Source organism: Hyperolius riggenbachi, chromosome 1 (assembly GCF_040937935.1).
Source record: "Hyperolius riggenbachi isolate aHypRig1 chromosome 1, aHypRig1.pri, whole genome shotgun sequence".
Lineage (NCBI taxonomy): Eukaryota > Metazoa > Chordata > Amphibia > Anura > Hyperoliidae > Hyperolius > Hyperolius riggenbachi.
In genome coordinates this window covers 421,364,846-421,379,408 of record NC_090646.1, presented here as the reverse complement: position 1 = coordinate 421,379,408, position 14,563 = coordinate 421,364,846, and the positions used below count along the sequence as shown (strand labels likewise).

The 14,563-nt window shown below is 42.4% G+C and overlaps 1 protein-coding gene across 2 annotated transcripts in view; it reads right to left on the bottom strand.

The window, feature by feature from the left end:
* PCSK5 (proprotein convertase subtilisin/kexin type 5) overlaps positions 1 to 14,563 on the bottom strand; it is a 639,880-nt gene that overhangs the window by 70,809 nt on the left and 554,508 nt on the right. For both annotated transcript variants that reach the window (XM_068236619.1, XM_068236629.1), the window contains exons 23-24: positions 12,621 to 12,818; positions 1,076 to 1,144 (exon numbers count right to left, since the gene is read on the bottom strand). In XM_068236619.1, coding sequence (XP_068092720.1) covers positions 1,076 to 1,144; positions 12,621 to 12,818 — 267 coding nt within the window. The remainder of the gene's footprint in view (positions 1 to 1,075; positions 1,145 to 12,620; positions 12,819 to 14,563) is intronic.

Genomic DNA, 14,563 nt, shown 5'->3' with positions numbered 1-14,563 from the left:
AATGTACTGTGCACTTATTGCGCACACCTGTGTCCGTGTGTGCCACTCACTGTACTGGGCAGGCGCAGTGCTTCGGCCATTGTAGCCAGGTGCGGAGGTAATGACACACCTGTGTCCGTGTGTGCCACTCACTGTACTGGGCAGGCGCAGTGCTTCGGCCATTGTAGCCAGGTGCGGAGGTAATGACACACCTGTGTCCGTGTGTGCCACTCACTGTACTGGGCAGGTGCAGTGCTTCGGCCATTGTAGCCAGGTGCGGAGGTAATGACACACCTGTGTCCGTGTGTGCCACTCACTGTACTGGGTAGGCGCAGTGCTTCGGCCATTGTAGCCAGGTGCGGAGGTAATGACACACTTGCAGACGTGTGCACGCGCAAGGTGGATGAGTGGGTGGGCATGGGGGCCAATGGGTGCGTAGTTGTAGGTGAAAGGGTGCATGCGGAAGTAATTCTAGTGCCCTTTTTGAAACAGGCCTAAATGACTTGTGTGTGTGTGTATATATATATATATATATATATATATATATATATATATATATATATATAGTATATATAGTATATACAGCATATATACTATACACCAGGAGTGCAGTTTTAAACATAATTTTCTTAAAGTGGGCCTGAACGCTTGCACAGGACAGAAGGAAAGCATACGGAAATGCAGCCTGTATGTATTTAGAGAGTATTCCTGTCTAATTCCTTCTCATCTGTGACTAAGCGCAAATTGTAATTTGATCCCTCAGCGGTGTCAGCTGGCTGCCACGGCAGAGAGCTAATAGGTAAATACAGGATGTTAACAATATGTCTGCTTCCATAAATGCAGGAAGTAGACAAACTGCAGATTTATTGCAGGATTTGCATCGACTGTTACAAAGAAATGTTTTTCTTTAAATGTTATTACGCTGTTGGGCTTCTCTTTTAGAGCAGAGAGGAAGTTCTGAGTTCAGGTCCACTTTAAGAAATGAAATGAAAGCATGCCCACTTGGGATAAATGTAATTATTTGTGTTGATTTTAAACAACAATGTAGATTGTTGGATGGATCAATGGCTCTCATACATTTTATACAGGAACTTACCTGCAGAGCACTCTCGGCATCCTTCTGCACAAGGCACACAGTTTTCAGTTTCCGGATCCTCAACTTCTCCTGGAGTTAGAAATGAGTTGAGAATGTCAAGAACAAGTTCATTATCATTACACTAGTATGCAATGTAATTATTATTTATCACAAATATAGTCAGCGGTGCTTGAAATTCTGGATCAAATACAAAGAATATGTGGAAAATGTTAATGTAATAATCATTGAAACCAATGGTAAGATGGCTGGTCCACTCAATTTTGCCATCCTAAAAAAATTAGAAAAAAGAGCTGTTGTTCTAACAAAGTAATGTAGTATGAGATTTTCCACAGTATATACCTGTTGCATGTAACTGCTTTCTAAAAGTTCAGTATTTATTTTGTTGGCTGAGACAGGCTACCACCTGTGAGATGTTGCAAGAGATAATTTTCACTAAATACATGTGTGGAAGATCTCTCTATTAGTATTGTTGTTTGAATTCAATATTACGGTGTTTGGCATTTGAACACGCGTACATGTAAAAAGGCACCTGGAAAAAAGGCTGCAATATAATACTACTTAATTCCAATAGTAAAATATCTGTAATGTTTACCAATATTATACTTAACCTAACCCTACTCTCACACAAAACCTTCCATCTACCGATGTCTAACTCTATGACCTCCCTCTACCAATGCCTAAACAGAAGACCTCCCTCTACCAATGCCTAACCCTAATGCTTCCGTTTACTGATGCCTAACCGTAAGACCTCCCTATACTTATGCCTAACCCTTAACACCCCCACCGCCTAACATTTAACCCCCTTCTTATACAAAGCTGTGATTTGCGCCAAAGAGCATACATTGGGCGCCAAGAGGTGCCGCTGTTAAGCTGTGATATGCAGCAAAGAAGGCTCCACCCCTGCTATGCAGTGCTGTAATTTGCATATTGGCATGCCTCGCCGCCTGCGATTTTATAGGGTGCCTTCAGGTACCCAAACGTACCTGGTTTGCCGCAAATCACAGCTTTTAAAATGGGTGCCTATGGCACTGCCCTTTTTTCCCCACAAGGGCTCCTTCGCCTTTTTTTTCCTGTTTTACCTGAACACACGTATTCAGCACAATTTCAGCCCTGAACAGCAGGACGGGGTGCTTTCATTTAGCTCCAATACTAGCTCCTTCCAAGCTGGAACAGTGCAGTATGGCCTACTGAGCATGCCCTTAGTGGCTGCAGCAATTAGCGATATTTAAGCTATTTTTACATGGCTTTAGTATTTCTACACTGGTTACAGGATTGCAATTGATCCAAAAATGCTGCATGCAGCACTTTTGTGATTAAACATGATTCTAATAAAAGTGATTCTAATAATAGGGATTCTGCCTGGTGTGAAATAGCCCATAGGATTTAATTGTCCAAGCACTTTTCAAAACACTGGAAAGCGTTGTCAATCAGGAAATCTCTTCAAGTAGTGATGAACACCAATTTTGCATAATCAAAACTCTGCATCGTAATTTGCAATTACGGTGCAGAATCGTAATATGAAATGTTCGGGAAAATCATAATTATTTTTGTTTGTTAAGGAACCCTAATTTTGCAATTTTGCATAATTATGGTGTAATTTTGTGCAGGCTTCAGCTGTCATTAGCAAAGCCCCCATGCATGCTATCGTCACCAAAAATACCTTGTAGTTGTGAGAAAATTGATTTTAAAATCCCTCAGTGTAAAGCAACAACGATCATTAGGGCGACAGTTTGGGACATGAGTGCTGGTTTGGTCAATATAGAGGGAAGGAGAAACAGCAGGGTAGCACTCAAGCGGGCAGCCTCCAGTGGGCAGGGAAGAATGAAGAACAATGTGCTTGTTCTAGTTTTAGCGGTATACTACTTAGCAATGCAATAGAGTTCCCCATAAAGCGCTCAGTGACTGGATGTCAGTTGTGATTTCTTCTGGCTTCCTGTCTTATAAACAACGTAAGATGTTTAGTTTTGGTCCCCAGGCCAACATTTTAGAGCCATTCTTCCAATTCCATTTACAGCTTTTTTAGTTTAGGAAAATGTAAGGAAGGTTTAGAACTCCTGTCAGGATTTTGCTGTTGTGTGTACCCCTGCTGAAAATATATTCCATCATTTCCTGTTCTTGGTAATGATGGAATATACATAAGCAGGGATGAAAATTTTACAGATGGTCTATATCTTTTACCATACCACTACAATCATTTTCATTGCTGTCTGTGTTGCTGTCTGGAGAGATTTCATCTCGTTTTCTGTTCTCTGTGACCCTGTTACTGGGAAAATAAATAAGCCAGTATCGTCCCGCCAGAAAGGCAGGACACCAGTAACAATCTGACAGAGGCTCTAACCTTTCTTTAAGGTGGCCATATACTATTTAACAAAATTGATTGTTTTCCTGTTTTTTAAAAAAAATATGTGATTGAATGTGTTGAAAAAATCAATTACAAAAAAAAAAAAAAAACTGAATGTTTTATGCAATCATTTTTTTTTTATTTATGGAAAAATCTGTCATACTGTCGTAATTCTATGGTGTATTGGCTAGAATCTTCAAATTATTAGACCAACTGGAAAAAAATAAAATTAATTGATCGCGTATTAATCGCGTATGGCCACCTTTGCCCTACCAAAAACTAAATGAAGTTGTTTTACACCGATTTTTATTTGCTTTCAAAGCAGTTGTATAGATATTCTTACATAGCTGCTGCATGCAACCAGGAAATGCATGGTCCCCTGTGTAGTTGAGTCCTATGGCAGAATGTTCTGCTGTTACTATAGCTATGGCTAGTGGGGTGAAGGACAGCTAGCTTGTACAGCTACCTATCAGCAGGTAGGCCAGAAGAGAGGACAGTGCTATCCATAAAGTATATAAGGATTCTGGGCATTTCCTGCAGCATTAGGGCTGCATGATGTCAACAAGTAAAAGGTCTACTTTAAAGGTGGACCTAAACGTTTGAAAGGGAAAAGAAAGCTAAATTGTTTGCGGTAGTGAATTAAATTCCTTTTATACTCATTCAGGATTACAGAGGTAATGCTAAAGCAGGTTTCATATAAAAGTGTATTTTGGTACAATATGCCACAGGGCTACCATCATTGATTAATATAAACAGTCCACTTGTTATCTTCGGCCAGTCATCTTCAGACACTGTTGACCCTTCCACTAATGGAAGAGGGGGATCACGGGTCTTCACCCACACCCCCTTGAGGGGAGTGCAGGACTACACCCCCTTGAGGGGAGTGCAGTACTTCACTGCCCACCAGGTCACTACTGGGATAACCTCAGCTAGTGGTTGGGAGAACAGTGACGCTAATATGTAAGAAGGAGAAAACGTAGTCAGACAGTAGCCAGAGGTCCAGGACAGGCGACGATCAACGTAGTCGGGTCACAAGCCAGGAGTTGGGGCAGGTAGCAATCAATGGAGGTCGGGGTCACAAGCCAAGGGTCAAACCAAGAGTCAATCAGAGTAGCAACAGGAAGCAGTAGAATCACCACAGGGCTTACGCTAAGCTGTCAGAACTAGCAGCATTGTCACAGAGGGCAGTGTTGCTTATACACTGTGAAAACCCAATCAGGACGTTGGAAATTTCGCACTAATTTTTCGCTCATGCACTGCTGCGACCTTTCAGCAAATGCGTGAATGCGACCATTTCGGTGCATGCACTGATGCGGCCTTTTTGGCACATGCACTGATGCGACCTTTTCAGTGCCCGCACCTACAGCATGATGCCAGATACCGCCGAACAGGAAATAAACAAAGCAGTCCCAGGGAACCCCCACACGTTGCGTACAATAGAACAGGTTTGGGAATGCCGCGGGAGCCTTGTACGGCGAGTGTGACACCACCTGATCCTATGTGATTCAAGTTACTGATAGTTTCTTTTTTTTTTACTTTTTACTTTTTCTTTCTTACTTTTTTTACACCAAATGCATCTGTTTACACCGTCTGTGGAAATTTACATTTTGAGCTATTGATCTATATATCAGGTTTCTTTTTTTTTTAATAAATGTGTTTATTCTGTACAGTGAGATATGGCAAATTTCATCAAATAGGGATTCATGTAGGGATCATGGGATTCATGTAGTGAACCACAAATACAGCTAAACCATTTTACATGGTGTCCAAAGAATGAGAACCTCTGTCTGTATTGGATCGCTGCAGTATTCCTCCTGTGTATGGAGACCTCACCATGCTCCTCAGGCCACAGGTGAAAGGAAGATAGAGTGTCTTCACATGAAAGACGCAGACAGCAATAAAAATGCAACAACCTTCCCAAACTACTACAAAAATGTTTTGTATTGTTGTCTGTGAAATTCCAATACTACTTGTCATTTTATAAGAATGTCTTTAAAAGTGAAATCAGCATTCAGTGCATCTAGTTTACTATCTGTATGTGTAGATAATAGTAGCTTATATAGATGTTGAGGGTGATATACCAGTACTATAACATGAGGATGACCCAATAATTAAAGGACAACTGAAGTGAGAGGTATATGAAGGCTGACATATGCATTTCCTTTTAAGCAGTACCGTTTTCCCGGAAGTCCTGCATATCCTCTGCCTCCAATGCTTTTAGCCATATGCCCTGAACAAGCATGCAACAGATAAGGCGTTTCTGACATTACTGTCAAATCTGACAAGATTAGCTGCATGCTTTTTTCTGGTGTTATTCAGACACAACCACAGCCAAAGAGATCAGCAGGGCTACCAGGCAACAGGTATTGTTTAAAAGGAAATAAATATGACAGCCTCCGTATTCTTTTGACTTCAGTTGTCCTTTATATAATTTTATATTATCGATCAGAGCCCTATTTTATGCAAGTACATTAATGCTTTAGGTTAGCATGTTTGTATTAGTTATTCTTTTAGTGTCCCTAGCACTAGTCCCACGCATTGCTGAGACTCAAAATGGTAGACTAGCCTTGGTTTGCAAGCATAATTGGTTCCGGAAACATGCTTGTAATTCAAAGCACTAACATCAAAGCAAATTTTCCCATAAGGATCACTGGAAACCCAGTTGATTCGTTCCACAATCCAAAAACAGTTATAGTAAAATATTATAAAATAAAAATGTAAACCAGACTTTCACTATAACTATCAGAATCAGGGGTAGGGAACCTATGGCTCTGGAGCCAGATGTGTCTCTTTTGATGGCTACATCTGGCTCACAGTTAGGGGTTGATTCACTAAGCTACACTGCTCAAGCAGCACAGCTCAGTTTGACAGCCAAGTAAAATTTTCAAAGTAGTGCACGCTACTGCTTTAGCATGCACTGCTAACTTACTCGCGCTACCCCAAAACTAACAGCTGCTCCAATTGTCCCACCCTGGATCCTGTCAGGTCCACTGACTTTGTAAGACGAGATCCCTGCACTTTGATTGGCCCAATATGCTGTCTGTCACCTCAAACGCGAACTTCCGCAAAAAGTTCGGTTCGTGCAATCTTTTTGAACCGCAATAGACTTCAATGGGGAGGTGAACTTTGAAAACTACAAACATTTATGCTGGCCACAAAAGTGATGGAAAAGATGTTTCAAGGGGTCTAACACCTGGAGGGGGGCATGGTGGAGTGGGATATACGCCAAAAGTCCCTGGAAAAAATCTGGATTTGACGCACAGCAGCGTTTTAAGGGCAGAAATCACATTACATGCTAAATTGGAGGCCTAAAGTGCTTTAAAACATCTTGCATGTGTATACATCAATCAGGTAGTGTAATTAGTGTACTGCTTCACACTGACAGACCAAACTCACTGTGTAACACACCGCAAACAGCTGTTTGTGTAGTGACGGCCATGCTGGACTGGTGCACACCATGGCCAGAGTGCAGGCGATAGCGGTTTTCAAGCCCATATGGTCGCCGGGCTGTGGTAGCTCAATGACAGAACAACAGTGACTGTCCAGCTGATTGAATTTGGTCTGTCTACAATGAAGCAACAACCTTGTTATCTTAGTTATGCCCCCGCCCCTCCTCCGAGACACTCATATAGCCGGCGGTCATTGCTTCATTGTGATACGAAAGCAGTGGCCTTAAAAATTCAGGAATCCGCCTGGAGTTCTGGACCGTGTTGGTGGTGATGGAGAAGGCAGTCAAGTGGCCTGCAGGCAGAGATACTGTGTGGGGAGCGACTTAGTCTTGGGGCAGGCAGTCACACGGCGTGCAGGCAGAGATGCTGTGTGTGAGGACTGACTTAGTCTTCGGGCAGGCCTGACCGTGCTTTGCAGACCACGTGGTCAGATGGACCCTTGACCCAATGCTGTGTGCCAGAGATGACGCCACTTGCCTTTCAACATCACGGTACAGTTTGGGTATCACCTTTTTTGAGAAATAATTGTGGCCTGGTATCTTCCACTGCAGTGTGTGGCTTTGCTTTTGTGTGCTGCTTTTCCTCAGGTGGTCATTCCATTGCAGTTTGTACTTTGTTCATGTGCCTTCGTAAGGAAGTTGTCCCTACGCGGGTCTTGGTCTTTCTACGGCTCAATTTTTGGTGGCAGAGAGTATAGATGGCATTGCTCTTATCTGAGGCAGACACACAAAAACATTTCCACACCGCTGAGCCCTGGGGTGATGGCACTTTGGTGGTGGCGGCTGACTGAGTGTTAAGTGGGGTGCTAGAATCAGAGCAGGAGGAGGAAGATATGTCACGCTTCCGTGCGCAAGCTGAGGAAGAAGAGGGGTTCTGTGTTAAATTAAATAGCCAACTACGTCCTGACAATCTTGGGGGTTGACGGCACGCGCCTTCTGAACACTGTACTTTGGTCCAGGGCCGCACAAAATCACGACAGCACGACCTTGAACAGACCTGCCGGGTGGCCTGCCTCTGCCTGTTTTGCCCATATTGGGGGGGATGAAGTGAAAGGTATGACTAATACAATGTGCAGTCACACAGGTGCAGTAAACAGGTATGCAGTGACTGGTATCATTACAATGTGCAGCTATCACATACACAGGTACCGTGAACAGGTGCAGTGACTGGTATATAATATAACACTGCTTGTGGTCATGTAGGTAGGTGCACTGAACAGGTAGGTATGCAGTGATTGGTATTACAAATGTCCAGCTTATACACACACAGGTACCATGAACAGGTGCAGTGACTGGTGGTATATAACACTGCGTGCGCTCACGTAGGTAGGTGCACTGAACAGGTAGGTATGCAGTGATTGGTATTACAAATGTGCAGCTATCACACACACAGGTACCGTGAACAGGTGCAGTGACTGGTGGTATATAACACTGCGTGCGCTCACATAGGTAGGTGCACTGAACAGGTAGGTATGCAGTGATTGGTATTACAAATGTGCAGCTGTCACACACACAAGTACCGTGAACAGGTGCAGTGACTGGTGGTATATGTAACACTGCGTGCGCTCACTTAGGTAGGTGCACTGAACAGGTAGGTATGCAGTGACTGGTATTACAAATGTGCAGCTGTTACACACACAGGTACCGTGAACAGGTGCAGTGACTGGTGGTATATAACACTGCGTGCGCTCACATAGGTAGGTGCACTGAACAGGTAGGTATGCAGTGATTGGTATTACAAATGTGCAGCTGTCACACACACAAGTACCATGAACAGGTGCAGTGACTGGTGGTATATAACACTGCGTGCGCTCACATAGGTAGGTGCACTGAACAGGTAGGTATGCAGTGATTGGTATTACAAATGTGCAGCTGTCACACACACAAGTACCGTGAACAGGTGCAGTGACTGGTGGTATATGTAACACTGCGTGCGCTCACTTAGGTAGGTGCACTGAACAGGTAGGTATGCAGTGATTGGTATTACATATGTGCAGCTGTTACACACACAGGTGCCATGAACAGGTGCAGTGACTGGTGGTATATAACACTGCGTGCGCTCACGTAGGTAGGTGCACTGAACAGGTAGATATGCAGTGATTGGGATTACAAATGTGCAGCTATCACACACACAGGTACCGTGAACAGGTGCAGTGACTGGTGGTATATAACACTGCGTGCGCTCACATAGGTAGGTGCACTGAACAGGTAGGTATGCAGTGATTGGTATTACAAATGTGCAGCTGTCACACACACAAGTACCGTGAACAGGTGCAGTGACTGGTAGTATATATAACACTGTGTGCGCTCACTTAGGTAGGTGCACTGAACAGGTAGGTATGCAGTGATTGGTATTACAAATGTGCAGCTGTTACACACACAGGTACCGTGAACAGGTGCAGTGACTGGTGGTATATAACACTGCGTGCGCTCACATAGGTAAGTGCACTGAACAGGTAGGTATGCAGTAATTGGTATTACAAATGTGCAGCTGTCACACACACAAGTACCGTGAACAGGTGCAGTGACTGGTGGTATATATAACACTGCGTGCGCTCACTTAGGTAGGTGCACTGAACAGGTAGGTATGCAGTGATTGGTATTACAAATGTGCAGCTGTCACACTGAATGTGCTGGGCCTGGCAGTGGCAAAGTAGGAATTACCAAGGGGCCAAGGTCCAGCTGTGACTGACTGACAGGGTTGTATATGCAACACAAGTGTCTGTGGGACACACACACACAAAAAAAAATAGATCACAAGAACATCATTAGCTCTCAAAAGAGCTGTTGAGGGGTGCTTTTTAGCAATAAGTATCAGCAAGGAGCAAGATAACAAGCCTAACAAGAGCCTAACTAAGCTTTCCCCACTATAGAGAAAAAGGTGCACAGGACCACTGCACTGGGAAGCACTTATTTGTATAGTGCGAAACAGCTGTTGACCATCTTTTCATGCTTATCCCTCTCTCTCCTGGCATTCTGGTGCTGCTGATGCAAACTTTTTAAATGTTTACAATAAAGGCCTTTTTAACTGGATGTGCCCAGCCGCTCCTGTCTATACAGTAACTGCCTAACTAAGCTTTCCCTTATGTCTACAGCAGGTTCTCTACCTTCTCTAATTACTGCAGCCACACGAGTGAGTGAAAAGGCTGACGCTGCCTGCCTTTTATAAGGGGGGGGGGGGGGGCTCCAGGAGGGAGTGTAGCCTGATTGGCTACCCTGTGTCTGCTGACTGTGATGTAGAGGGTCAAAGTTGACCCTAATGATGTAGTATAAGGGGCAGGTCGAACTCGCATATAGTTTGCGCTTCACAGCGAACCACTGAAGTTCGCACGAATAAGTTCACGGTCGAACTGTTCGGGCCATCTCTAGCAGCCTATTGGGCCAAAGTGTGGGGATCTCGTCCTACAAAGTGAATCAACCCCGAAGTCAGCTAGCTAATTGTACAAGCTGTTAGTCAGTGTTTCTCCTGTCTGGCTCTCGGGAAAATTGCTGATGTTGCTGAAACCCAAGAGAAGCTGAAGACGTGTCTGACACTTCTGCTGCCCGGAGGATGAACTGTATACACATCACCTTGGCAACAGGGACGAAAGCCCTCTGCTGCGCATGCGCACTGTCCCAGTTTGAAACATATTGTATGGCTCTCATACAATATGAAGTCGTCCGGTCTGGTTCCCTCTTTCTGATGAGCGTACTCACGCCGGCCGGCTATGCGTAATCACGCTGGCCGCCGTGAGAGTTCTGAGCATGCACGGTTCAATATTAGAGAACCGCGCATGCGCAGGACTCTCACGCCGGCCGGCGTGATGACGAGTAGCCGGCCAGCATGAGTACGCTCATCAGGAAGAGGGAACCAGACCGGACGACTTCAGGCCGTAGTCGTCTGCTAACGAAGCCGTCAGCCGGGGATCGGGAAAAGAGGCAGGACGACGCCGGGGGACCTTGTGGCCTACGGTGGGCTGGAGGAAGCCCCAGGTAAGTGGAAATTTCATTTTTAGGAAGTGCTCAGTGTCTCTTTAACAAAGAACTTATCCAATAACAGTTACTTTTGAGGATTTCTTGGAAGTGACTTTGCACAGTCTCTATACTCAGATTAAGTACAATAAAGTACAATCCTGCAGTGCCAAAGGGGGAAGAACTATCGGCTCAGTTGTGATGACGTGATGCATGTCTACTTTTCTTTGCTTGTATATCAAGTCAAAATTTCACAAACATTTTTGCTTGTATTGCAAAGCGCTCTTAGACCAAGTTACTCTCAATCCAAGGTTTTGCTGTATTTGGAAAAGGTTAATCGAATGGTTCCTATTCTGAAATTATTCCTATTCCGAAATTAAAGTTTTGCTGCCATCCACAGCTAAAATAAACTAATGCAGCCTTCAAGTTTGTACTGATTTACTGTTCTGCTGCTCTCTAGTGGTTGAACAACATAATGCAGCAAATACCCATTTTACTGTAATCTTTTAACATGCTTTACAGTTTTAATTTACTTAAAGAGGAGCTGTCAGCCATACTATCTCAGGAAAAAAAACACAAATATATAAGTAGATAAATACTTGCTCTACTTACATAACATATGTATTGCACTGTCCACATTATGATTCCTGTGAATTTTATAAAGGAAAAGTAGAGGATCCAATTCTAGACAGTTTCCATATTTACTGTGGCTATTTTGAAGCCAGTCGTGATGTAATTTACTCCCTTAGTCTCATCTGCCTGATTGCCCGCCCTTCACTATAGAAAGTGCATTGTTTCAGCCTGAGAAATTTTGGCCAATTAGAGAGGAACAGAGGTGTGGGAGGGGAAAACAGGAGGAAAAGATGCTTCAGCCAATCAGGCTGCATTAGTTAAAGTGAACATCCGGACTAAAAATCGACTCAGCAGCACTGAAAAGGCTTGGTGTTTCTTTAATAGTTTCACAGCATCAGAACTTTGTTTCTCTTATACAAGCCTTATTTTTAGCTGCCCAGAAGAAAACTGCCCGGGCTTTTTTCCCCTGATGCTGTGCAAAGCATGATGGGATTTCTGATTTTGTTGTTCTCGTTCTGCTGTTTTGGTGCAATTTTTTTTTTTTTTTACATTTTGAATTTGACATTTGAAGCCTAGCGTGTGCAGCTGGGAGGGGTTATCAGGACACAGGACAGTTGGAACTGTGTCTCCTGCTCCTTGTCACCTCCTTTCAACCAAAAAGATGGCAGCCCCCATGACAAAGATGGCAGCCCTCATGAATCACAAACATTTGCCTGTTCTTTTAAAACAGGGTGGGTAAGAGATTATATTACCTATCTATTTTAATTAACATAACTAATGTAACTTGATGACAGTATGTTTGTTTAGGCTGAAGTTCCCCTTTAAGTCTGAAGGGAAGTAGAGAAGCAAATAAAAGACAACCCAGCATGCCCTGTAACTTCTCTTTTGTGTACCAAATTTTCTGTGTACCAAATAAGAGTCATGTAAACTGGGGAGTGATAATTTATCAACAAGAAAAGTGATAATGATTTTAACTTTTGGATTGTCTGATTAGCATGCTTATGTTTACCAGATAAAAATAAGGAATAGATTTTTGATTTTATGCTCGACAGTTACTCTTTAAGTTTGCTTTATGTACTTAACATTTTATTATACTTTATTCTTTTCATTCTGTTAAAAGCATATGGTAATGTTAATGGGATTAAAGTAGAAAAGGCTTTTAAGTAATTATTCTGGGTCACAATGGTAATATTACACCTACAGTGTAGTAAGACTCCTATAACTTTACTTACCTTCTGGACATTCCAGCTGCTGACAGTCTCCGCTGACAGGGAAGAATCCTCTCATGCACTTGTCACATTTGGTTTTACTCTTGCAGAATTCACAGTTGTCAGGACACTTGACACAGGTGCTATCCGAGATGAAATGGCCCTGGGGACAGGCGTCTCTGCATTCCCTCCCATAGAGGTAGCGCATTCTTCCATTTTTATCTTTGGTAAAAGGAAAGATCACATATCACATTATGTATTATTGCTTACACAACAACACTCAGGCCCATGTTAGGAACCACTGCAATCTGAACTAACTCACCAGCTTACCACACTTAATTGCTGTTATTAGTTTTTTTAGTTGATTTCTAGTAAATGCTTGTTTGTTGTTGTGTTATATACTGTACATAGCATACACAGTGTTATAATTTGTAATCTCTAGATTGTAAGCTTGCAAGGGCAGGGACCTACTCTAGTGTTTCTTGTTTCTGTTGTACTTTATCATATTAACCTGCATGCATGAAAAAGGGGCATGAGTAAAAATAAATAAAATAATATTTAATAAAAATATTGTTAATATCTATTTTGTTAATAAAAAAATACTGTTAATATCTACTGATATTCTTTGTTTTTAAAGTGTAGATGGTGTATATTATTGTAATAATATTGCTGAATACATTTTTTTAATCGATAATAAAGCAGTAGAAAATCCTACCAATGTTTTACTACAGTTTTACCTAACCCTACTCTCACATGGAATCCTCCACTACCAATGCCTAACCTTAACCCTAAGACCTACCCTAGTGGTGCCTAACCCTAAGACCTCCCCAGAGGTGCCAAACCCTAACCATAATACCCCCCAAGTGGTGCCTAACCCTAAGACCCCCCCTTATGGTGCCTAACCCTAAGACCCCCTGATGGTGCCTAACACTAAGATCTCCCCTGGTGGTGCTTAACCCTAAGACCCATCCTTGGTGGTGCCTAGCCCTAACCCCCCCCCCCCCCCCCCAACAACCACCATTCCTGATGCCTAAACCTAACCATTCTTTCCTAACAGCCTTACAAACGTAAAATTTGTACAAACAAATGATAAAATATTTGATAACGTAAAATTTTACATACAAACAAAATAATATTACAAAAACTATAATGTTGCAAGTTTCAAAATGATAAAATATTTTAAAAAATTTAACCACTTCACCACTGAGGGGTTTTACCCCCTGACCACCAGAGCAATTTTCACCTTTCAGCGCTCCTTCCATTCATTCGTCTATAACTTTATCATTACTTATCGCAATGAAATGAACTATATCTTGTTTTTTCCGCCACCAATTAGGCTTTCTTTAGGTGGGACATTATGCCAATAATTATTTTTTTCTAAATGTGTTTTAATGGGAAAATAGGAAAAATGTGGGGAAAAAAAAATTATTTTTCAGTTTTCGGCCATTATAGTTTTTAAATAATGCATGCTACTGTAATTAAAACCCATGAAATTTATGTGCCCTTTTGTCCCGGTTATAAAACCGTTTAAATTATGTCCCTATCACAATGTTTGGCGCCAATATTTCATTTGGAAATAAAGGTGCATTTTTTTCAGTTTTGCGTCCATCCCTAATTACAAGCCCATAGTTTATAAAGTAACAGTGTTATACCCTCTTGACTTAAATATTTAAAAAGTTCAGTCCCTAAGGTAACTAATTATGTATTTTTTTTAATTGTAAATTTTTGAATTTTTTTTTAATTACAAAAAAAAAAAAAATGGGGAGTGTGGGAGGTAATGAGTTAATTTTGTGTGTAAAAGTCATTTATTTGTATGTGAAAAATGTGTAGGGTGTAGTTTACTATTTGGCCACAAGATGGCCACAGTAACTTTTTGCTTTATTGCGACCTCCAAGCCTCCTTCCGGAAGCTTGGAGGAAGAATAAGGAGGCTGGACACGTGAGTTTCTTCTCACAATGATCGCGCTG